This window comes from Heptranchias perlo, chromosome 22 (genome assembly GCF_035084215.1).
Source record: "Heptranchias perlo isolate sHepPer1 chromosome 22, sHepPer1.hap1, whole genome shotgun sequence".
NCBI lineage: Eukaryota > Metazoa > Chordata > Chondrichthyes > Hexanchiformes > Hexanchidae > Heptranchias > Heptranchias perlo.
The window spans coordinates 15,984,179-16,007,262 of record NC_090346.1 but is presented as its reverse complement, the minus strand read 5'-3'; the positions used below and the strand labels follow the sequence as shown (position 1 = coordinate 16,007,262).

Genomic DNA, 23,084 nt, shown 5'->3' with positions numbered 1-23,084 from the left:
TTACAAGTCTATTAAAGGTACTTCATCAACTGGCTTTTGAAAGTCCACATACACATCAACCGCACTACCCTCATCAACCCTTTCCGTTACTTCAAAGAACTCAAGTTAGTCAAACACGATTTTCCTTTAACAAATCCGCGCTGACTTTCATTTATTAGCCCATAGTTTTTCAAGTGGCAGTTAATTTTGTTCCGGATTATTGTCTCAAAGTTTCCCCACCACCGATGTTAGGCTGACTGGCCTGAAATTGCCGGATTTATCCCTCTTCCCTTTTCAAAAAAACCAGGGGTGTAATATTAGCAATCCTCCAATACTCTGGCACCATCCCCATATCGAAAGAAGATTGTAGCCAGAGCCTCCGCAATTTTGACCCTGACTTCCCTCAGTAATCAAAGATGCATCCCACCTGGAACTGGTGACTTTTCCACTTTGAGTACTGCCAACCTTTTAAGTACCTCCTCTTTATTTATTTTTCTCCTATCCAATATTGCTCCTACCTCCTTTACTGCTACATTGGCAGGATCCTCTTTAGTGAAGATCGACACGAAGTATGCATTTAGTACCTCAGCCATACCCTCTGCCTCCACAAGATGATCTTTTTTGTCCCTAATCGGCCCCACCCTTCCTTTGACTACCCTTTTACTATTTATGTTTATGTGAGACTTTGGGTTCCCTTTTATGTTAGCCGCTAATCTATTCTCATACTCTCTCTTTGCCCCTCATTCCCTTTTTTAGATCTCTTCTGTACTCTCTGTATTTAGCCTGATTCTCTACAGTATTATGAACCTTAAAATTGTCCTAAGCCTTCTTTTTCTGTTTCATTTTAGTCTCTATACCATTAGTCATTCAGGGAGCTGTAACTTTGGATGTCCTTCCTTTCCTCCGTGTAGGAATGTGTCCACTCTGTACCTGAACCATCTCCTCCTTGAAGGCCTCCCATTGTTCAATTGTGTTGTGGTGTGGTGATGTCGAACGCTTTGAGAGGTCAGTGTATCTTGTATGCAATGATGGGTGAGAAATAGTGTTGCGCTCTTACACTGTAAAGACGGGCTTGATTTTTTGAAGTGTATCTGATTCCAGCTGAACAGAACGTTTTATAGTTGCTGCAGTAAAGAATCAGATCACAACAGGAAATATAAATGGGAGGAATCACACAAACTTGTGCTTATAGGGAGAAGACCCAGAAGGTTATATTCTCTCCCCTCTCCAACAACTGGCTTTACAACTGCAATACTATGGCTTACCATCCAGTTTTTCGTTTTTGGGGGGGGGTGCGGTGGGGAGGTTATAAAAAATCTTTGAACACCGCTAATGTTGGCACTGGAATTTTGTGGCTTTGGCTATTAATATATCTGGAACCAGGGACTGCCAAAACTTGGCTGTGGTGACAGAACTCATACCACTGGAACATGAATCGGGCTCCTTAACAACACGTAGAACAAAATATAAAGCACCAATGTCACACTCCGCCCCCACTCCCAGAAACCAGACCCTCTGATGTTAACCATTCCCAACATAAAAAGATAAGATCTGAAGCACGCTAACCTTGTGTAATCTACCAGGGTTGAACCTGCCGCGTCGCCCCCAGCCACTTTTCTCCTCGTCTTGGGTCTCACTTTCTCAGGTTTGGACTTCCCACCGTTCACTTCTGATAACTCCGCTGGCTCTTCCGTTGCAGCCGGGGACTCCCCAGTCACAATCTTTTTACCGCTTTCCCGATTTATTTTGATCTTCCTCGCCGGCATGTTTGCTGGAGTGGCCTTCTCCTTGTCGGGAGGAGTTTCCATGGGTTTTTCTATTGCTTTCTCAGTACCAGAGTTGGATTTCCCTTTTACTGAAGGTTTTGCTGCCTCTGGTGCTTCTATTTTTGATGATTTAGTTGGAGGTGTTCCAAGCTCTCTCTCTGTCACTTTTTCGTCGGTTTTCCTTTTACGCTTGTCAGCTTTTACCTCCGCTTTACTTGGTTTATCATCTGCTTTGACTGCCTTTTTCGATTTGTCCTCCCGACTGACTGCTTTTTCATGCTTCTCGTGTTTAGTCTCCTCCCTGGGATAATCTTTCCTTTGCTTTTCCTCTTTTGCAATCTTCGTCTCTTGGTATTCACGCCCCATTTTGAGCTGCACCTTCCTGGGCAGAAAGAACTTCTCACTTTTTGGCAGCGGATGGATTTTCATCCCCTCAGCCTTTGGAGGACATTCCTCCCTTGTCTTCTTCGTGTTGGGCTCGCTGTGAGGGGATTTATCCCGCTCTTTCTCCATGGGTTTTTCCTGAAGTGCTTTTGCTGTTTTCCCAGACGATTCCTTCTTCGGCGTGCCACTCTCTGCTTTCCGTTTCGGTTTTTCGCCTTTTGCTTTTGACTTTTCCTTTCTGTCCTTGTCGGACACTGTTTTGTAAGGGACTGAGTCTCCTTCCATGGGCTCATCTCTCACAGGTGTTGCATCGTCTCTGCTAGGAGGCAGAAACAAGGAGGACCCTTTCCCTTCATCACCAGCAGTCTCCCCAGCCTTCTTCCCATCCCGAGAAGACTCTGGGTTAGTGACTAGCTCAGTTTCGTCTTTTTTCTTTTTCCTATGTTTTTTGTGCTTCGTTCCTTTCGAGTCGGTGCGAAGGCTCTGCGCTTCCTTTTCCTTTGACCCCCTTGGTTCTTTCACAGTGTGACTCTCTCTGTAAGAGTACTTCTCTGGATAATTACTGGCGCCACCCACGTTCCGTCCCCGGGAGGCTTGCTCGGCTTGATAGTCATCCCTACGGCCCCGACCATGAGGAGAATTGTCGCGTCTGGTGCCAGCTGGGCCGAATCGTTCTGGAGAGAAGTGGTCCTTATTTGCGGGAGACCGAGGCCGTGGCTGATTACCGCTGCTATATCCTTTATAATATTCGTACCATGCTCTGCATCGCCTCTCCCACTCTCTGTACCGTTCCCTTTCGTAAGAGTCTCTTGGATCACGAGGTCTATCATAAAATTCTTTGTAGTCGTATGGCGGTGGTTCTCTGTAACGATCATAATACTCCCGATCGTTTTCACCCTGTGGGGCACTTCGTTTGTAAGGAGAATGGGGTTTGTAATTTGGAGATCGGGAACGGGAGCGATATCCTCTGTAGGATGGTGACCTGGATCTCGACCTGTGAAACCCACGGGACCTGGATCTGGATCGATAACCTCGACTCTTCCCACTACCTCTTCGATACGAAGGAGACCTTGAGTAGGACCGACTTGGCGATCGACTGACTGACCGAGAGTAAGATCGTGAGGAATGAGATCTGGACTTGGAATAGGAGTAAGAGCTTCCACTGAAAGATGATCCACTGTATGAACGTGATCGGGACCTGAGCAGGAAGTGAAGAGAAAGCAATTAACTATTTTAAGAGTTAATTAGATAAACAGGCAGGGTACAGATAAAAAAGCACAGGCACAATGGGCTAAGTGGTCTCTTTCTGTGCTGAAATTCCTGTGATCCTCCTAAAAGCAGCTTTGCACAGTAGGGGTGTGAGTAGGGGTGTGTCTTGATAAAACCACCTCGCTGATAGTGCAGAGCAGTTTATCAGGAAAGTGGAAGCAGTGATCAATAAACTTGGCTGCAATGAGCTCAATTACCTGAAGATCTCCTGCTGTCTTTTCTCTCTCTGCAGTACTGGCAAGTGCAGCTGCTTTACTGCCACTTCACAGTAAGATGGCTTCTCTTGTATACACAAGCCATTGTACATAAAAGCAACATGCACAGAACTTCAATTAAAAAAATTCTCTTCACATCTTTTCAACTCAACAGAGGCAGCACCACAGGATCCACAATATTAGGTGACAGCACCAGTTGGGGAGGCGAGAGCAGGTACTAGAAGGGCATCAGGCAGTCAGCCTGCATGGGAGCAGCTAGGTTTCTGGCCATATCTGACCACTTTCTCGCTGCCCTGTCTGGTGCCTCCAGATTTCAACTGCTCCAAAACCAGACAGTAGCACCCAGGTGAATTGCAAATGTTACACCCTTATTCAAAAAAGGTGTAAGGATAAACCCAGCAACTATCGGCCAGTTTAACCTCAGTGGTGGGGAAATTTTTAGAAACGATAATCTGGGACAAAATTAAGAGTCACTTGGACGAGCGTGGAATGATTAGGGAAAGCCAGCACGGATTTGTTGAAGGTAAATTGTGTTTAACTAACCTGATAGAGTTTTTTGATGAGGTTACAGAGAGGGTCGATGAGGGCAATGCAGTTGATGTGGTGTATATGGACTTTCAAAAGGCGTTAGATAATGTGCCGCATGGTGGGCATATCATTTAAGATTGCGGCCCATGGAATAAAGGGTGCAGAAGTAACATGGATGCAGAATTGGCTGAGGGACAGGAAACAGAGAGTAGTGGTGAATGGTTGTTTTTTGGACTGGAGGGAAGTGTACAGTGGTGTTCCCCAGGGGTCGGTTCTAGGACCACTGCTTTTCTTGATATATATTGATGATTTGGACTTGGGTGTACAGGCAACAATTTCCACATTTGCAGATGACACAAAACTTGGAAGGGTAGTAAACAGTGAGGAGGATAGTGATAGACCAAGAGGATATAGATAGGCTGGTGGCATAGGCAGATGAAATTTAACGCAGAAAAATGTGAAGTGATACATTTCGGTGGGAAAAACAAGGAGAGGCACTTTAAAATAAAGGGCACAACTCTAAAAGGGGTACAGGAACAGAGAGATCTGGGGGTATATGTGCACAAATCATTGAAGGTGGCAGGGCAGCTTGAGAAAGCAGTTAAAAAAGCATACGGGATCCTGGATTTTATAGGGTACGGTAGCATAGTGGTTATGTTACTGGGCTAGTAATCCAGAGGCCTGGACTAAATCCAGAGTCATGAGTTCAAATCCTGCCACGGCAGCTGGCGAATTTAAATTCAATTAATTAATTAAATTCAATTAATTAAAAAATAAAATCTGGAATTAAAATACTAGTATCAGTAACGATGGCCATGAAACTACCGGATTGTCGTAAAAACCCATCTGGTTCACTAATGTCCTTTAGGGAAGGAAGCCTGCCGTCCTGACCTGGTCTGGCCTATATGTGACTCCAGACCCACAGCAATGTGGTTGATTCTTAATTGCCCTCTGAAATGGCCTAGCAAGCCACTCAGTTGTAAAATCTCGCTACGAAAAGTCATAATAAGAATAAAACCGGACGGACCACCCGGCATCGGACCACTAGGCACCGGACACGACAACGGCATAACACCAAGCCCAGTCGACCCTGCAAGGTCCTCCTTACTAACATCTGGGGACTTGTGCCAAAATTGGGAGAGCTGTCCCACAGACTAGTCAAGCAACAGCCAGACATAGCCATACTCACAGAATCATATCTTTCAGCCAACGTCCCAGACTCTTCCATCACCATCCCTGGGTATGTCCTGTCCCACCGGCAGGACAGACCCACCAGAGGTGGCGGTACAGTGATATACAGTCAGAAGGGAGTGGCCCTGGGAGTCCTCAACATTGACTCTGGACCCCATGAAATCTTATGGCATCAGGTCAAACATGGGCAAGGAAACCTCCTGCTGATTACCACCTACCGTCCTCCCTCAGCTGATGAATCAGTCCTCCTCCATGTTGAGCACCACTTGGAGGAAGCACTGAGGGTAGCAAGGGCACAAAATGTACTCTGGGTGGGGGACTTCAATGTCCATCACCAAGAGTGGCTCGGTAGCACCACTACTGACCGAGCTGGCCGAGTCCTGAAGGACACAGCTGCCAGACTGGGCCTGCGGCAGGTGGTGAGCGAACCAACACGAGGGAAAAACTTACTTGACCTCGTCCTCACCAATCTACCTGTCGCAAATGCATCTGTCCATGACAGTATTGGTAGGAGTGACCACCGCACAGTCCTTGTGGAGATGAAATCCCATCTTCGCACTGAGGACACCATCCAACGTGTTGTGTGGCACTACCACCGTGCTAAATGGGATAGATTCAGAACAGATCTAGCAGCTCAAAACTGGGCATCCATGAGGCGCTGTGGGCCATCAGCAGCAGCAGAATTGTATTCCAGCACAATCTGTAACCTCATGGCCCGGCATATTCCTCACTCTACCATTACCAACAAGCCAGGGGATCAACCCTGGTTCAATGAGGAGTGTAGAAGAACATGCCAGGAGCAGCACCAGGCGTACCGAAAAATGAGGTGCCAACCTGGTGAAGCTACAACTCAGGACGACATGCATGCTAAACAGCGGAAGCAACATGCTATAGACAGAGCTAAGCGATTCCACAACCAACGGATCAGATCAAAGCTCTGCAGTCCTGCCACATCCAGTCGTGAATGGTGGTGGACAATTAAACAACTAACGGGAGGAGGAGGCTCTGCAAACATCCCCATTCTCAATGATGGCAGAGTCCAGCACGTGAGTGCAAAAGACAAGGCTGAAGCGTTTGCAACCATCTTCAGCCAGAAGTGCCGAGTGGATAATCCATCTCAGCCTCCTCCCGATATCCCCACCATCACGGAAGCCAGTCTTCGGCCAATTCGATTCACTCCACGTGATATCAAGAAACGGCTGAGTACACTGGATACAGCAAAGGCTATGGGCCCCGACAACATCCCAGCTGTAGTGCTGAAGACTTGTGCTCCAGAACTAGCTGCGCCTCTAGCCAAGCTGTTCCAGTACAGCTACAACACTGGCATCCACCCGACAATGTGGAAAATTGCCCAGTTATGTCCTGTCCACAAAAAGCAGGACAAATCCAATCCGGCCAATTACCGCCCCATCAGTCTACTCTCAATCATCAGCAAAGTAATGGAAGGTGTCGTCGACAGTGCTATCAAGCGGCACTTACTCACCAATAACCTGCTCACCGATGCTCAGTTTGGGTTCCGCCAGGACCACTCGGCTCCAGACCTCATTACAGCCTTGGTCCAAACATGGACAAAAGAGCTGAATTCCAGAGGTGAGGTGAGAGTGACTGCCCTTGACATCAAGGCAGCATTTGACCGAGTGTGGCACCAAGGAGCCCTTGTAAAATTGAAGTCAATGGGAATCAGGGGGAAAACTCTCCAGTGGCTGGAGTCATACCTAGCACAAAGGAAGATGGTAGTGGTTGTTGGAGGCCAATCATCTCAGCCCCAGGGCATTGCTGCAGGAGTTCCTCAGGGCAATGTCCTAGGCCCAACCATCTTCAGCTGCTTCATCAATGACCTTCCCTCCATCATAAGGTCAGAAATGGGGATGTTCGCTGATGACTGCACAGTGTTCAGTTCCATTCGCAACCCCTCAGATAATGAAGCAGTCCGAGCCTGCATGCAGCAAGACCTGGACAACATCCAGGCTTGGGCTCATAAGTGGCAAGTAACATTCGCGCCAGATAAGTGCCAGGCAATGACCATCTCCAACAAGAGAGAGTCTAACCACCTCCCCTTGACATTCAACGGCATTACCATCGCCGAATCCCCCACCATCAACATCCTGGGGGTCACCATTGACCAGAAACTTAACTGGACCAGCCATATAAATACTGTGGCTACGAGAGCAGGTCAGAGGCTGGGTATTCTGCGGCGAGTGACTCACCTCCTGACTCCCCAAAGCCTTTCCACCATCTACAAGGCACAAGTCAGGAGTGTGATGGAATACTCTCCACTTGCCTGGATGAGTGCAGCTCCAACAACACTCAAGAAGCTCGACACCATCCAAGATAAAGCAGCCCGCTTGATTGGCACCCCATCCACCACCCTAAACATTCACTCCCTTCACCACCGGCGCACTGTGGCTGCAGTGTGCACCATCCACAGGATGCACTGCAGCAACTCGCCAAGGCTTCTTCGACAGCACCTCCCAAACCCACGACCTCTACCACCTAGAAGGACAAGGGCAGCAGGCGCATGGGAACAACACCACCTGCACGTTCCCCTCCAAGTCACACACCATCCCGACTTGGAAATATATCGCCGTTCCTTCACTGTCGCTGGGTCAAAATCCTGGAACTCCCTTCCTAACAGCACAGTGGGAGAACCGTCACCACACGGACTGCAGCGGTTCAAGAAGGCGGCTCACCACCACCTTCTCGAGGGCAATTAGGGATGGGCAATAAATGCCAGCCTTGCCAGCGACGCCCACATCCCGTGAACGAATAATAAAAAATAAATAAATAAATAAATAAATAGAGGCATAGAGTACAAAAGTATGGAAGTCATCGTGAACTTTTATAAATTACTGGTTTGGCCACAACTGGAGTAATGTGTCCAGTTCTGGGCACCGCATTTTAGAAAAGATGTGAAGGCCTTCGAGAGGGTGTAGAAAAGATTTACTAGAATTATTCCAGGGATGAGGGACTTTAGTTACGTGGATAGACTGGAGAAGATTGGACTGTTCTCCTTGAAACAGAGACGGTTGAGCGGAGATTTGATAGAGGTATTCAAAATCATGAAGGGTCCAGACAGAGAAGATAGAGAGAAACCGTTCCCATTGGCGGAAGAGTCAAGAGCCAGAGGACACAGATTTAAGGTGACTGGTAAAAGAATCAAAGGTGACATGAGGAAAAACTTTTTTTTTTTTTTAACACAGCAAGTGGTTAGGATCTGGAATGCACTGCATGAGGGGATGGTGGAGGCAGATTCAATCATGGCCTTCAAAAGGGAACTAGATAAGTACTTGAAAGGAAAAAATTTGCAGGGCTACGGGGATAGGGCAGGGGAGTGGAACTAGCTGGATTGCTCTTGCATAGAGCTGGCGCGGACTCGATGGGCTGAATGGCCTCCTTCAGTGCGGTAACCTTATGATTCGATGGGTTTCCATTATTTTGAAGACATGTCGGGTATTACACTTAGAGTAGCAGCAAGTATAAAATCCCAGGGATGAAACCTCAAATGCAAGCTTTGAGAACCACAGACAACTGAGTCATGGAAACATTCTTGAAAAACAGTATTTATCTGGATGACAGCACCGATTCCTCTCTGTGATACCATTTTAGGGACGGAGTGCTGAGGTGCCATTTCCAACACGCAAAGCCACCAAAGGGGGCTTGGATCTTGGTGAAAGGGAGAGATGAGACAATATATGTTTCCTCCCAGAATGTGAAACGCAGGCAGAAGGGCAGAAAAAGACAGCAAGTGGGTGAATCTTATTTTATATAATTTAAGATCAGATAAGTATCCAGATGTATATTCTGCTCCTTCAAACACTAAGTTGTGACCATTCCAGCAATTCCCAGAAAATAATATCACAAATCAGCCTTCACCATCTATTTTCTGCAGGACTGACTCAGGTCTGCTTACGATCAAATTTCACTACAAGCTGATTACCTGGAGTAGGAGCGTCTGCGTTCCTTCTGGATTTTTCTGTACTCCATTAACTCTTTAGCAAAATCATTGGTGAACTCATCAAGCTTCGACTTTTTCTTCTCCCTAAAATGTTTGGGGGGGGGGGGGGGGGGGTGGAGGGTGGAAAAATACGAGAAAGAACAAAACTTATTAAATCAAAGAGTGCAGGCCTTTAAATATTTAACACAGCAATCACTTCTATGTAAGCTTTCATAACAAATCGCTGCAGCAGTTTTAACTTTCCCACTTTTATACACATGAATATCGAATCAAATCTCATTACAAGTTGCTCCATTGGAGATAAAGTCATGGCCCTGCAGCCTGCTGCTCACTGCCAAACCGTTTCTTGAAGTGGTTCTGCAATACAGCCCAAGGCTGCTGGTTACACAACAGCTTTCTGTCACAGGCAGTGTGTACCCATTAAAATGCTCAATTTACATAGCCACACAGGCTGCTCCCCTATACTTAGAGGGCACTAAAGAAAAGCATAGATCCAACTTGCACAAAGGACTTTTATGGTATTTGGAAAAGCTGAAGTGCAGCGAGATTATTAAATACCACAGATGGAAAATTATTTGAAACATCTCTCTGTTGGTTTCCTCCTCTGCAGAGCATTAGCTATTGCATGCATTCTGTGGCAGGACAGTCAAGGCTGTTGACTACTTTGCAGCTGCTATTAGTATTAGTCCAAAACTGACCAGCAGGACAGGTGATGGGACAGTTGGACAATGGCTGATTTTGTTGAAGCCTCCAGAGGCAATGCTGGACCAAGGAAAAATAAAAACACAACTGGAGAGTGTTCAGCCCACTTGAGCAGGCATGTAATGTGGCCTTTCTCTTGTTGGCCTACAGCTAGCATCCTCATTCATTGGGGAAAGTCTGGCAACCAAAAATAATAGTGGTGCTGCATCATTTTAATTTACTCCACATGAATCCGTTAAGTCACATGCAGTCTGAGAACAGTCAAATTCTTCTCAGTAGTGATTTTGTTAAAATACAGCCCAGTACTTATGTCATTACTAAACAACATTTGATTCAATGTGTGTTCTTAGGCTGCATGTGACTTAACAGGAGCACACTGAACAAAATACTGGTCTTTACAGACCGATTTACTTTAAAAACTTTTTTTTTTTTTGCAAGTACCGTGGAGTGTCTGGCTCCTGCCCTGCAGACAAGGGTTAACAAGGTAAACTCTTTAAACAAACAGCTTTTTATATGCTTACACCAGGACTGCACAGAAACATGAGGTGCATTATACACACAGGTCATTAGCAGCTGAAACAGAGCTTATGAAATACAATTGGAAAAAGATACGTGAGCCACACAGTAACTCTTGGCCTGACTCTCAGGAGATTATCGCCTGACCTTTAATTGGAAATAATGCAGTTACTGCTAGAAAATGCTGAACTTGTACAGCAGATCAGTCAGCATTTGAAAGACTAAGAGTTTTAATGTTTGAGGTCGGACATGATCAGAACAGTTCCGACGAAGGGCTACACCTGAAATATTAACCGTTCTTTCTCGTGCATGCTGAATGACTCGCTGTGTGCTCTCTGCATTTTGTTTTTATTTCAGATATTCAGCAGTTATGGTGCAAATAATACATCTGATGAGCTTTCAACTGCAGCCAGCTTCCCAAAGGAAGAACCCCTTATATATACTATCTACTGATGACAGAAATTGCACTGAGACTTTCCCACCAACTTATTTACTTACTCCTCTTTTAGCCGTCGCTGCTCCCTGTAGAACTCTTCTCGCGACAGGGGAGGTGCTTGCGAAACTGTTGGTATTACACTGGCAGGAGCCGTTGGGGTGGCAGGAGGTACCCATGGGGCTGATATCGTGGCTGGAGCTGGAGGAAATCCTGGAGGAGGGACGCTAAATCCCGTGGGTGGGGGTTGGCCAGGTGGAAACTGTGGAGGAAACTGAGGGGGAGGCACTCCTGGAGGAAGAGGAACTGGGTGAGGTGGAGGAGGATACAGGGCTGGGGGGGGGACGTACACTGGCGGGGGGTTTGTAATTGCTTGCGTTCGACTTCTTGGAACTCGATCACTCTGTTGATGCCCTCTGGTGGATGGCCTAGTGGAACAAATTTAGAAACACAGTGATAAAAAGAAAAACTGAGTTGCTGGAACAGGAGCAGTAAGCACCTGAAAAAGAAAGGTTAATGTTTCTGATGGGATGCCCACTCTCAGCACTTTCCATTAAAAGAGATGCACGAGTGGATATTCTCAAAATGGTACTTCAAGGTAAATGCTTCACTGTCCTGTGGGAAATCCGGAAGCCAAGATGCCAGGAGCAATACGAGCTCCTGGGGATCCTTGTGGGCTGCTTTACCAAAAATTGAACCTCAAATCATATCACTCGTAATTCACACTTCCCTCTGAAAAACTACAGAGCCAGTCAAAATTGCACTCACTACAACCTGTCATGATGAAAAAAAAAATTAAATGGAAGGAAGATTTATTGAAAAATGTAAATATAAAGATTTGTATGAAATAGTCATGAATGCCCAAAAGAGTCAATGCCATTTGAAATACAATGATTTCTGTAGAATAAAATTAGAAATCAGCTGAATCTAATTGCACTCATAAGCTATACAATAGTATCCAGCTGCAGCTGCTGGCTAACCGTCTTTCGGAGCTGGAGCTGCGGGTGGATTCACTGTGGAGCATCCGCGATGCTGAGACTATCGTGGATAGCACGTTCAGTGAGGCGATCACACCGTAGGTAAAGATTACGCAGGCAGAAAGGAAATGGGTGACCGCCAGGCAGAGTAAAAGGACTGGGCAGGTAGAGCAGGAGTCCCCTGGGGACATCTCCCTTTCAAACAGATATTCTGCTTCAGATACTGTTGGGGGAGATGGCTTATCAGGGGAAAGCAGCAAGAGCCAAGTTCGGGGCACCATGGGTGGCTCTGCTGCACAGGAGGGGAGGAAGAAGAGTGGCAGGGCTATAGTGATAGGGGATTCAATTGTAAGGGGAACAGATAGGCGTTTCTGCGGCCGCAAACGTGACTCCAGGATGGTATGTTGCCTCCCTGGTGCTAGGGTCAAGGATGTCACGGAGCGGCTGCAGGGCATTCTGGAGGGGGAGGGTGAACAGCCAGTAGTCGTGGTCCATATTGGTACCAACGACATAGACAAAAAAAGGGATGAGGTCCTGCGAGGTGAATTTAAGGAGTTCGGAGATAAATTAAAAAGCAGGACTTCAAAGGTAGTGATCTCAGGATTACGACCGGTGCCACATGCTAGTGAGAATAGGAACAGGAGAATAGACAGGATGAATGCGTGGCTGCAGGGATGGTGTAGGAGGGAGGGATTTAGATTCCTGGGACATTGGGACCAGTTCTGGGGAACGTGGGACCTGTACAAGCGTGACGGGTTACATCCGAGCAGGACCGGGACCAATGTCCTCGCGGGGGTGTTTGCTAGTGCTGTTGGGGAAGGCTTAAACTAGAGTGGCAGGGGGATGGGAACCTGAGCGGGGAGTCAGAAGAGAATAAAGTTGAGAGCAGCAAGAGAGGGGAAGACCCAGGGGAAATCTACAATACAAATAGTACAAACAGTTGTTCAAGAACAAGTGAAAGGGAAAAGCGTAGAGCAGCGGAAAGAACGTGTACTTTAGGCACGACAGATAAAATAAAAACTAGAAGGCGTAAGGCGATTAACCCAGCATCAAAGCTGTGGCAGGGGGTTGGGAACCTGAGCAGGGAGACAGAGGAAAGCGTGTCAGGAAGGGACAGAAGGTATGGAGTAAAAGGTGAAGTGTTAAAAAAGGAAAAAGCAGGAACTAAGTGTCACAAAACATATTTGAAAGTTCTTTATCTGAATGCACATGGCATTCGTAACAAAATGGACGAGTTAACGGCACAAATAACTACGTATGGGTATCATCTTGTGGCCATTACAGAAACATGGCTGCAGGGTGACAACGACTGGGAATTAAATATGCCAGGGTATTTAACAATCAGGAAGGACAGGCAGGAAGGAAGGAGAGGTGGGGTGGCTATGTTAATAAAGGAAGGAATCACTGTAATACAGAGAAATTATATTGGGACAAAGGATCAGGACAATGAAACAGTTTGGGTAGAGATAAGGAATAATAAGGGGAAAATAACACTAGTGGGCATAGTATACAGGCCTCCTAATAGTTGCAACTCTGCTGGAAGTAGTATTAATCAGGAAATAGTCGGGGCATGTAATAAGGAAACAGCTATAATTATGGGGGATTTTAACTATCATATTAACTGGACAAATCAAATTGGGCAGGGCAGCCTTGAGGAAGAGTTTATTGAGTGTATTCGGGATGGATTTCTTGAGCAGTATGGAACTGATCCTACAAGGGGGCAGGCAACCTTGGACCTGGTCCTGTGTAATGAGCCAGGATTAATTAATAATGTCCTAGTTAAGGATCCCCTTGGAATGAGTGACCATAACACGGTTACATTCCATATCCAATTAGAGGGTGAGAAGGTTGGTTCTCAAACAAGCGTACTGAGCTTGAATAAAGGAGACTATCATGGTATGAGAGCGGAATTGATTAAAGTGGACTGGGAAAGTAGATTAAATGGTAAGACGGTACATGAGCAGTGGTGTTCATTTAAGGAGTTATTTTACAACTGTCAAAAAATATATATTCCACTGAGGAAAAAAGGGTGTAAAAGAAATGACAGCCATCCGTGGCAAAGTAAAGAAATTAAGGATAGTATCCGACTAAAGACAAGGACATAAGGTAGCCAAACTTAGTTGGAGGATAGAAGATTGGGAAGTCTTCAAAAGACAGCAAAAAGTAACTAAAGGATTGATTAAGAAAGGGAAGATAGATTATGAAAATAAATTAGCAAAAAATATAAAAACAGATAGCAAGTTTCTACAGTTATATAAAAAGAAAAAGGGTGGCTAAGGCAAACATAGGTCCCTTAGAGGATGAGACCGGGAAATTAATGGTGGGAAACATGGAGATGGCAAAAATGCTGAACAAATATTTTGTTTCAGTCTTTACGGTAGAGGACACTAAGAATATCCCAACACTGGATAAACAGGGGGCTCTAGGGGGGAGGAGCTAAATACGATTAAAATCACTAAGGAATTGGTACTCAGTAAATTAATGGGACTCAAGGCGGATAAATCCCCTGGACCTGATGGCTTACATCCTAGGGTCTTGAGGGAAGTGGCAGTAGGGATTGTGGACGCTTTGGTAATAATTTTCCAAAATTCTCTGGACTCGGCAAAGGTCCCGGCAGATTGGAAAACTGCGAATGTAACACCCTTATTTAAAAAGGGTAGTCGGCAGAAGGCTGGAAATTATAGACCAGTTAGCCTAACATATGTGGTGGGTAAAATTTTGGAGTCTATTATTAAGGAGACAGTAGCGGAACATTTGGATAAACATAATTTAATAGGACAAAGTCAGCATGGCTTTATGAAGGGGAAGTCATGTCTGACAAATTTGCTTGAGTTCTTTGAGGACATAACGTACAGGGTGGATAAAGGGGAACCAGTGGACGTAGTGTATTTAGACTTCCAGAAGGCATTCGACAAGGTGCCACATAAAAGATTATTGCTCAAGATAAAGAATCACTGGATTGGGGGTAATATTCTGGCATGGGTGGAGGATTGGTTATCTAACAGGAAGCAGAGAGTTGGGATAAATGGTTCATTCTCGGACTGGCAACCAGTAGCCAGTGGTGTTCCGCAGGATCAGTGCTGGGTCCCCAACTCTTTACAATCTATATTAACGATTTGGAGGAGGGGACCGAGTGTAACATATCAAAGTTTGCGGATGATACAAAGATGGGAGGGAAAGTAGAGAGTGAGGAGGACATAAAAAACCTACAAGGGGATATAGACAGGCTGGGTGAGTGGGCGGAGATTTGGCAGATGCAATACAATATTGGAAAATGTGAGGTTATGCACTTTGGCAGGAAAAAATCAGAGAGCAAGTTATTATCTTAATGGCGAGAAACTGGAAAGTACTGCAGTACAAAGGGATCTGGGGGTCCTCGTGCAAGAAAATCAAAAAGTTAGTATGCAGGTGCAGCAGGTGATCAAGAAGGCCAACGGAATGTTGGCTTTTATTGCTAGGGGGATAGAATATAAAAACAGTGAGGTATTGCTGCAGTTATATAAGGTATTGGTGAGACCGCCCCTGGAATACTGCATACAGTTTTGGTGTCCACACTTAAGAAAAGACATACTTGCTCTCGAGGCAGTACAAAGAAGGTTCACTCGGTTAATCCCGGGGATGAGGGGGCGGACATATGAGGAGAGGTTGAGTAGATTAGGACTCTACTCATTGGAGTTCAGAAGAATGAGAGGCGATCTTATTGAAACATATAAGATTGTGAAGGGGCTTGATCGGGTGGATGCGGTAAGAATATTCCCAAGGATGGGTGAAACTAGAACTAGGGGGCATAATCTTAGAATAAGGGGCTGCTCTTTCAAAACTGAGATGAGGAGAAACTTCTTCACTCAGAGGGTAGCAGGTCTGTGGAATTTGCTGCCCCAGGAAGCTGTGGAAGCTACATCATTAAATAAATTAATTTAAAACAGAAATAGACAGTTTCCTAGAAGTAAAGGGAATTAGGGGTTACGGGGAACGGGCAGGAAATTGGACATGAATTTAAATTTGAGGTTAGGATCAGATCAGCCATGATCTTATTGAATGGCGGAGCAGGCTCGAGGGGCCGATTGGCCTACTCCTGCTCCTATTTTTTATGTAATGGCTTTATTTTGGTAATTAGCTTGAATTGAATGGGGGAGGGGAGGTATTAATATAACTTTCATTTATATTGGGTTTTATCACATTAAAACATCTTAAAAGTGTTCACCATCAACTACCTGTACTTCAGCACAGTCCTACTGCTGTGACCTGGCTTTGAATTTAGCCCAGACCAATGGGACGACCGTCTCTCCTCTACATGGGCTGGAAAAATTACCACAAAAAATGAGTCTGGGGCTCGTCTCACCCCAGGATCTTGTGGGTGCAAGTCGACAGTACAGAAGTGCTCACAATTCAAAAAATCAAGTGCATGTAGAGAAGCCACAATGACGACAGCTGTGGGGAAATGGAAATGCTACACTGGTGCAAAAAGGGTGCCTCTCTAAATTTGGGGCTTTATGCTACACTTATTCTGTGTTATACCGAACCTGGGAGTGTTTGATGGGTCAGTGTGAAAGGAGTTCTAATCAGCATCTAACCCATGTCATTCCTGACCCTAGGATTGCTCGCCAGTTGTGCTAAAAAGTGGGAAAGAGTTCCATTCCCAATAATATTACAGAGCACAAATTCAGCAGAACGGAAAGAGAGTTTTCATGTTTCTGTAAAATTGAAAACTAGCCAGGAAGGTACAATTGCTGAGAAGCAGTAACTCAGTTAATATGGTTCCTACTTACACTTCCCAGCCAGGCCTGTTTCCTGGTGGTCGAACACCACTGGTCCTCATTGGCTGACCTAAACAAAGTTAATAGAATTTAATGCTTTGATTCTGTTTTTATAACTAAAAGTAAATATGAAAACCATTTCCTCAATAACAAACCTGTTGTGGGTATGGACTGTCCGTGTGAAGCAGGATGACCAAGAACAGGAACCTGATAACCCTGAAAATAGAGCACACAGACATTCAAACCAACTGCAAAAATGGTACATCAATGGCTGGAAAGATACAAGTTAATTCACAGCTTGAACCAAGTGCAGGCCGATGAAACGAGGTCCTTCCCAATCATTCCCACATGAACAGAATCCCAGTGTTTCAAACTTCTTCCCAATGTATAAGGATTCCAATAGACAAAACGCCTCTCCATTCACTCCATTGCACACAATGCGAATGGACCAAACATCTTGCCCCATAGAACAGAATTTCAATGGAGATAGTATAATTTATCAGTGGGCTAGACTTCAAGGGTACCTCACATTCGAAGTACACTTCTGCAGCTCCAACCAACAATTTAGATCCATGCTTGCTGTAGGGCGCACTCTGCTCATGTGGCCTGCTGTGAGATGTTGGGGGATGAGGATCCTCTTTAAAAGGTGGGTGCAAATTACCCTGTGTGTGTTAGTGCATCACACAAGGCAACATATAATTGTACAACAGACACATGACAAACGACATTGTGCTTACCTTCAGTGCAGATGTACTGCTCGTGGGCATAGATGGATTGGCAGGGGTTATTCCAGTGGTGGCAGTGACTACAACCGTTTTGCTGAGTTCACTGAAAGCGAAATAAGAATAAAACACCCTGCTTTTACATACAATCGAGGTTTAACTTCAAGATTCATTTCCTGTTTACTAATTGTGGGAAGGTGTGATGCAGCATCCATTTGAATTCGTTTTCTCAAACTAAATCTATAATAATTTGAATGATATTCTGTTCAGATTATACACCATTTACCACACACTCAGCCCAATCACAAACATATTCTGCCACAATAAAAGCAGAATATTAACTCTACCACAAATGCATATGCTATAGAACACTGATACAGGAGTTCCAGCTTCTTCAGCTGACTGCCATTACAGTCTCAATCTAATGTTAATATTGTATCCAGCTCCCTCCATTTCCACCATATAACAGCTGCACAGAATAAACAGCTTACATTGATGTAAAAGTAAAGCTTCACAACAAGTGGAAATAAGATGACAATTAGGGGAGGTGACTGAAGGCGTAGTGGAAGAGGCAGGTTTTGAAGAGGCTTTGGAAAGTGGGGAGAAATGCAGCAAGGCAGAGGGGTTTTGGAAGAAAATTGCAAAGTTTGCGGTGATAGCTGAAGGTTTTGCCACCAATAGAGCAGAGGAAAGGGGTGGGACACAGCAGTCCATACTCTGAATAATAAACTGAGATACACCTTCCTTAGTTTTAAAAACTGGAGTCACCTTTCACTGCCTTGAACAACGCTCCTCTCCCTCCCACCTGAAACAAGCATCAATAAATATTTAACTGTTAATGTAGACTTGATATTTTCAAATGTTAAGAGCCAGTTAACAGATTTCTTGGGGAGGGGGAGAGGAAGGAGTAGTTAGCAATCATGCAAGCACAGTTGGAAAGTTCTGACGATGCTAATGACTTTTAAGAAGTTTGAATCTATTTAAGTCATCCAGCTTATCTAATATCACAAGAACTGGATGAAAAGTATACAGTTAGAGGCTGGAATCAAATCGAGGAATTTGGAACTGATATCCAGGAACAAGTTACAGCTTGGAATCGAATCGAGGAGTCTGCAACTAACACCCAGGAGTAAATTACAGGCTGGAATCTTTACTAGGACTGCTATCAGGAAGCACTTCATGCAAGGAGTGATTAATACCTAGAGCGGTGATCTGGATAGCATAGTGGAGGCAAAATTTTGGAATTTTCAAGAGGCAGCTGGATACTGTGATGGAGGCTTCTAAGGAAGGATAAGCGAGATTGGCTGAATGGCTTCCCTCATTTGTACTCATGTTTGTGATCTTATCAAAGGGCTTAGATGGTTTATATCTAACTTAACAGATATCCAGGACTGAGTTAAATACTGGAATCTAATCAAGAAGTCTAGATTAAAAGGAGAAAGAAAACAGTGAAATATTGACGGTAATGGTAGAAATGTACAGAATCACAGAACGTGTATTTAACGTGCAGCATTGGCACAGGAACGATAGGCTGAATGGCCTCCTTTTATACAGAAATCCCTGCGATTCTCGGTGACCAATTAAATAATTTTCTTGTAAAGCTGACAGTAAGATGCTACTACAGTCCTTAAAAGGTTTCAACAAGAATGAAGCTTACAGAACGTCCCCGTCCTCATGCTTTGGAGGTAGCTGATGAACGTGAACTGCTGCTGTTGACACCTCTGGAGCAGGGACATTGGCAGTGGATGAAACTCTACCAGTTTTCACAGGAGAAGGGGCACGCACTGGGGCAGGAGCTGAACTTGTAAGGGAGGCTGGGGCGGAAGTGTGGCCAGCCGGAGTAGCAGCAGTGACTGGTACATCTGGTGGCTTCGAGATGGTTGTTCTGCTTACAGGGAGAACGGGCTGAGGGTTGAGCTGGGGTAAAGACCTTAGACTGGATTGCTGACTGTGCATTTGATGGGACGGAGCTTGTCGTTGCTGTTGCTGTTGCTGGGTCTGTTGCTTGCGAGTTCTTTTTGTGTAACCAGTCTCATTTTTGAAGTTGTTCACAGCCTACAAATAAAAGAATTCTATGACTGAGAATAAATTCTGAAATTCCATCCCATTCTATTCCCAAACACCTCAATAAATTGTTCTTCCATTTGTACTCAAGTTTCTAGAATTTTACTCAAACAGCAGTTCATACCAGACAGATCTGATATAAACTGAACTATAACTTGTTGCTGCCAAACCAGAACGGTACAGGGATTACATCATGTTAATACATTAGATTTAGAATGATAATGTAATCACCTGACAGATCCATTTTATTTTATATACATGCAAGTTTAAGATAGAGGCTATTAGATTTTGAATTAAAATGCTATGCAGACACTGAAACTTTTGAATTGTACGTTAGGTGCAATACCTGTCTTAAAAATTTGTTCGCAATCAGAGCATCCGGAGAAACATCCGTCTGGTGGCATGTTGGGCAGGTGTGTTCCTCCGACTCCAGTAGTGATGTTCTGATACCTGCACACAGCAATAGGAGGGAAAGAACAAATTACCGTTAAGACTAAAAACAACAGTACTTACTCAGATCATTGCACGAGATACATTGGTGAATAGAGCAATCCCACAGTGGCTGACTGCTTAGGGCATTGTTTGAATAGTAATTGTGGTTTTCAAAAGGGAACTGGATAAGTACTTGAAAGGAAAAAAATTGCAGGGCTATAGGATAGGGCAGGGGAGTGGGACTAGCTGGACTGCTCTTGCATCGAGCCAGCATGGACTCGGTGGGCTGAATGGCCTCCTTCCGTGCTGTAACCTTTCTATGATTCTATAATACATTCCCCAGAAGGTCACTTACAATCATCACAGTAACTGTTTCCACAGCATGGTATGACAACAGCATCCATCATAAGATCCTTGCAGATAAGGCACAACAGTTCATCAGGGATTGGATCTTCCTCTTCAGATGATGAGGAGGGCTCCTCTGGCAAGAATGGTGGCTTTTCCTTCTTGCCCTGTGCATATGCTTCTCTAAAATACAAAACATTTAATAATTAGGTACTGAACCTGCAGCAGAGACTAAAAAAGCCACAAACGCTCAAAATCTGAAAGAGAAACAACAATTCTGAAAATACAGAGCCGGACTGGCCAGTTAAAAGATAGTCTAATGTTTTGGGTACACACCCTACATCAGAATGGGCAGAATCTCTACTCAAAATGTTGACCTGTTTTTTCTCTTTTCACTGGAGGCAGTGCAGAAAAAGTCAACCAAACCAATACCCAGCTTAAGGAATTTGAACTACGAGGAGAGGATGAACAGCTTGGGACTGCATACTTTGAAGAGACGGCTCAGCGGAGCTATTACTTAAGTATTCAAAATTTTTAAGGGATTAGATAAATTGAACACTAATATGTTTCAGATTGCCACAAATTCTTCGGCTTAGAAATTGTGGCAATCTCAAACATATTAGGGTTCAATTGATCTATTCCCTTAAAAACTACACAGTTTAGGGTTAACTACTTCATGCAGAGGTTGCTCAACATGGGGACTAACTGCCCACAAAGACAATTAAGATAGTGTGGAAAATTTTAACAGGAGAATTGCACAGTTGTGTGGAGCTTAAATCCCTTCATCATGTTAGTCCTATATATTTTTTATATATATATATATATATATATATATATATATTTGGGATTTTTAAACTAAGACTGACCATCTACCAGACTAGCTGCTCAGTATTGTAGTTAACAGAAGTTAAAGTACTTACGCATCAATTGTGGGTATGGCATATTTCCCCGTGTTGGTGAGCATTGCACCCTTCATGTTTGGGTCATCAACTTCTACCATAAAACTGCGGGGAATCCCCGTGCTCTTCTTAATCCTTGGCACAGCTTCAAAGTTTTTGTCCTGAATTTTCGCAACAAAATTGAAGAAGCATTTATTTTTAAACTACGTAATTGTCTTGTCCAGACAATATAGCAGTGCCCATACATTAGTAATCTTCTGCAGTCGCTAGTGCTATGGGAGTTTAGTGCTGAACTAGCATACATCCCAGAGCCACCACCTTGACTTCAAAGCTCGTCTATAATTACGAAGACCCAGTTGTGCAGCTGTATCGTGGAGGAGTGAGGGCACATTAAAGGCAATCGTTGAATCAATTTCCCGTTCTTAACATCTGTATAGAACACGGTTCCATTTTGCCTGGCAAACCAGAGGCTCACTCCAATGCCTGGACAAAACACATCTTGAATTGTCTTAATGTTATAACTTGCTATGTTCCAACTCTACCAAAAGGTTAAAAGGAAATCCATCCACCTTGGCAGCGAACAATGGATGATTGAGTGAAGTTGCCTAACACTGTTGGATTTGGCCACATGTCCAGCAGATGACCAGTACTTCAAGGGGACATCACAAAGGCAAGGATCAAAGGCTCCATTCTACATAACACTAGAATACAATAAAAGTACAGCCTGCAGCAATGTTGTTCTGCCACCAACACAGATCTTAAATACATTTCTGAAGCATTCCAGACTGGACCAACTAGTTCCTCCAGTTTGAACATTGCTGCATATTGGCCACAGAAGCCAGCTAGTTTCAGAATCCCACTTCAAGAGCAACACAGTATTGTTACTACAAAAAAGGTTGAACCAATATTTACCCACCCCATTTGTTGGGCAATTTTTAATGTAATGGCCAGGTTTTCCACAACGAAAACAAGTATATGTTGGAGGAGGAGGACCCAAGGGTTTCTTCATGTAACTAGGAAAGAAAATTTACAAAAAACATTAATACATACTGTCAATTGCTATCTGTGGGGTATCAACTAATATTGAAATTTTAAATGCATCTTCTTTCCAACTTACTTGATTGGATCATATTCTTGACCAGATTGAGTCATCATTGCCTTAATTTTATCTTCCTCTGAGGCGTTAGCTTCAGCCAGATTGGCCGTCTGTTTGATAGGCGTGTGTTACAAAAAAAGTTGTTACCCAGAATTTACTGCACACTCCCGTCCACATCCTGTAAAGAGTAGCAGGAAGCCCTGTCCCTATTGCTATTATACTACCAGTAATTCCACTTATATATACCACCTTCCATCCAGCTTGTCGATGATCTGGGGGGAGTTCCTCAAGCCTGCTACCTGCAGCAAATTATAATACCTTTAGGAGGTCGAAGGCATTATACAAGATTCAACTTAATGTTCCAGGGAACCCACTGAAATCTTCAGTGCCATGTCATAACCTCAGTAAGGAGGGTCCCTGAGTTTGATGTGACTATTTGGAATTCTGCAAAGACCAAAACAATCCTAAATAAAAAAAAATTACTTTTTAAAAAAAAAAATAAGAGGGGAAAATCCTTCTGCAAAAAAAGTGATTAAAGCAGAAACAGTCTTTTGTAAAAATATAAACAAGATCTGGGAAGAATTTTTATTGAAGCAGATTATCTGGGGGGGGGCTGTTGGCTAATCAGAACGGTGTACATGCTTCACGGAATCTGGCATTTGTTTCAGTGAAAAGACAAAGCCAACGATGAAAGCTGGGTCCATGACGGAATGAGCTGGATGAAGACCACTCACTTCTGGATCAATGCTGCAGCCTCGGTGTAACAAGTTTAAAAATCCAGTTCATTTAAAAATTAAGTTAAAAAAAATCATGCAAGTGCAGGAGAAGCACTCAGAAATTTATGTATTGTTTTG

General features: G+C 44.3%; 1 protein-coding gene across 1 annotated transcript in view; it reads right to left on the bottom strand.

Annotated features, from left to right (window-relative positions):
- rbbp6 (retinoblastoma binding protein 6) overlaps positions 1–23,084 on the bottom strand; it is a 58,223-nt gene that overhangs the window by 3,614 nt on the left and 31,525 nt on the right. The window contains exons 6-17 of the mRNA XM_068003016.1: positions 22,252–22,340; positions 22,051–22,147; positions 21,156–21,295; positions 20,246–20,418; positions 19,805–19,908; positions 19,052–19,449; positions 17,410–17,500; positions 16,828–16,888; positions 16,685–16,742; positions 11,004–11,366; positions 9,270–9,371; positions 1,546–3,327 (exon numbers count right to left, since the gene is read on the bottom strand). Coding sequence (XP_067859117.1) covers positions 1,546–3,327; positions 9,270–9,371; positions 11,004–11,366; positions 16,685–16,742; positions 16,828–16,888; positions 17,410–17,500; positions 19,052–19,449; positions 19,805–19,908; positions 20,246–20,418; positions 21,156–21,295; positions 22,051–22,147; positions 22,252–22,340 — 3,458 coding nt within the window. The remainder of the gene's footprint in view (positions 1–1,545; positions 3,328–9,269; positions 9,372–11,003; positions 11,367–16,684; positions 16,743–16,827; positions 16,889–17,409; positions 17,501–19,051; positions 19,450–19,804; positions 19,909–20,245; positions 20,419–21,155; positions 21,296–22,050; positions 22,148–22,251; positions 22,341–23,084) is intronic.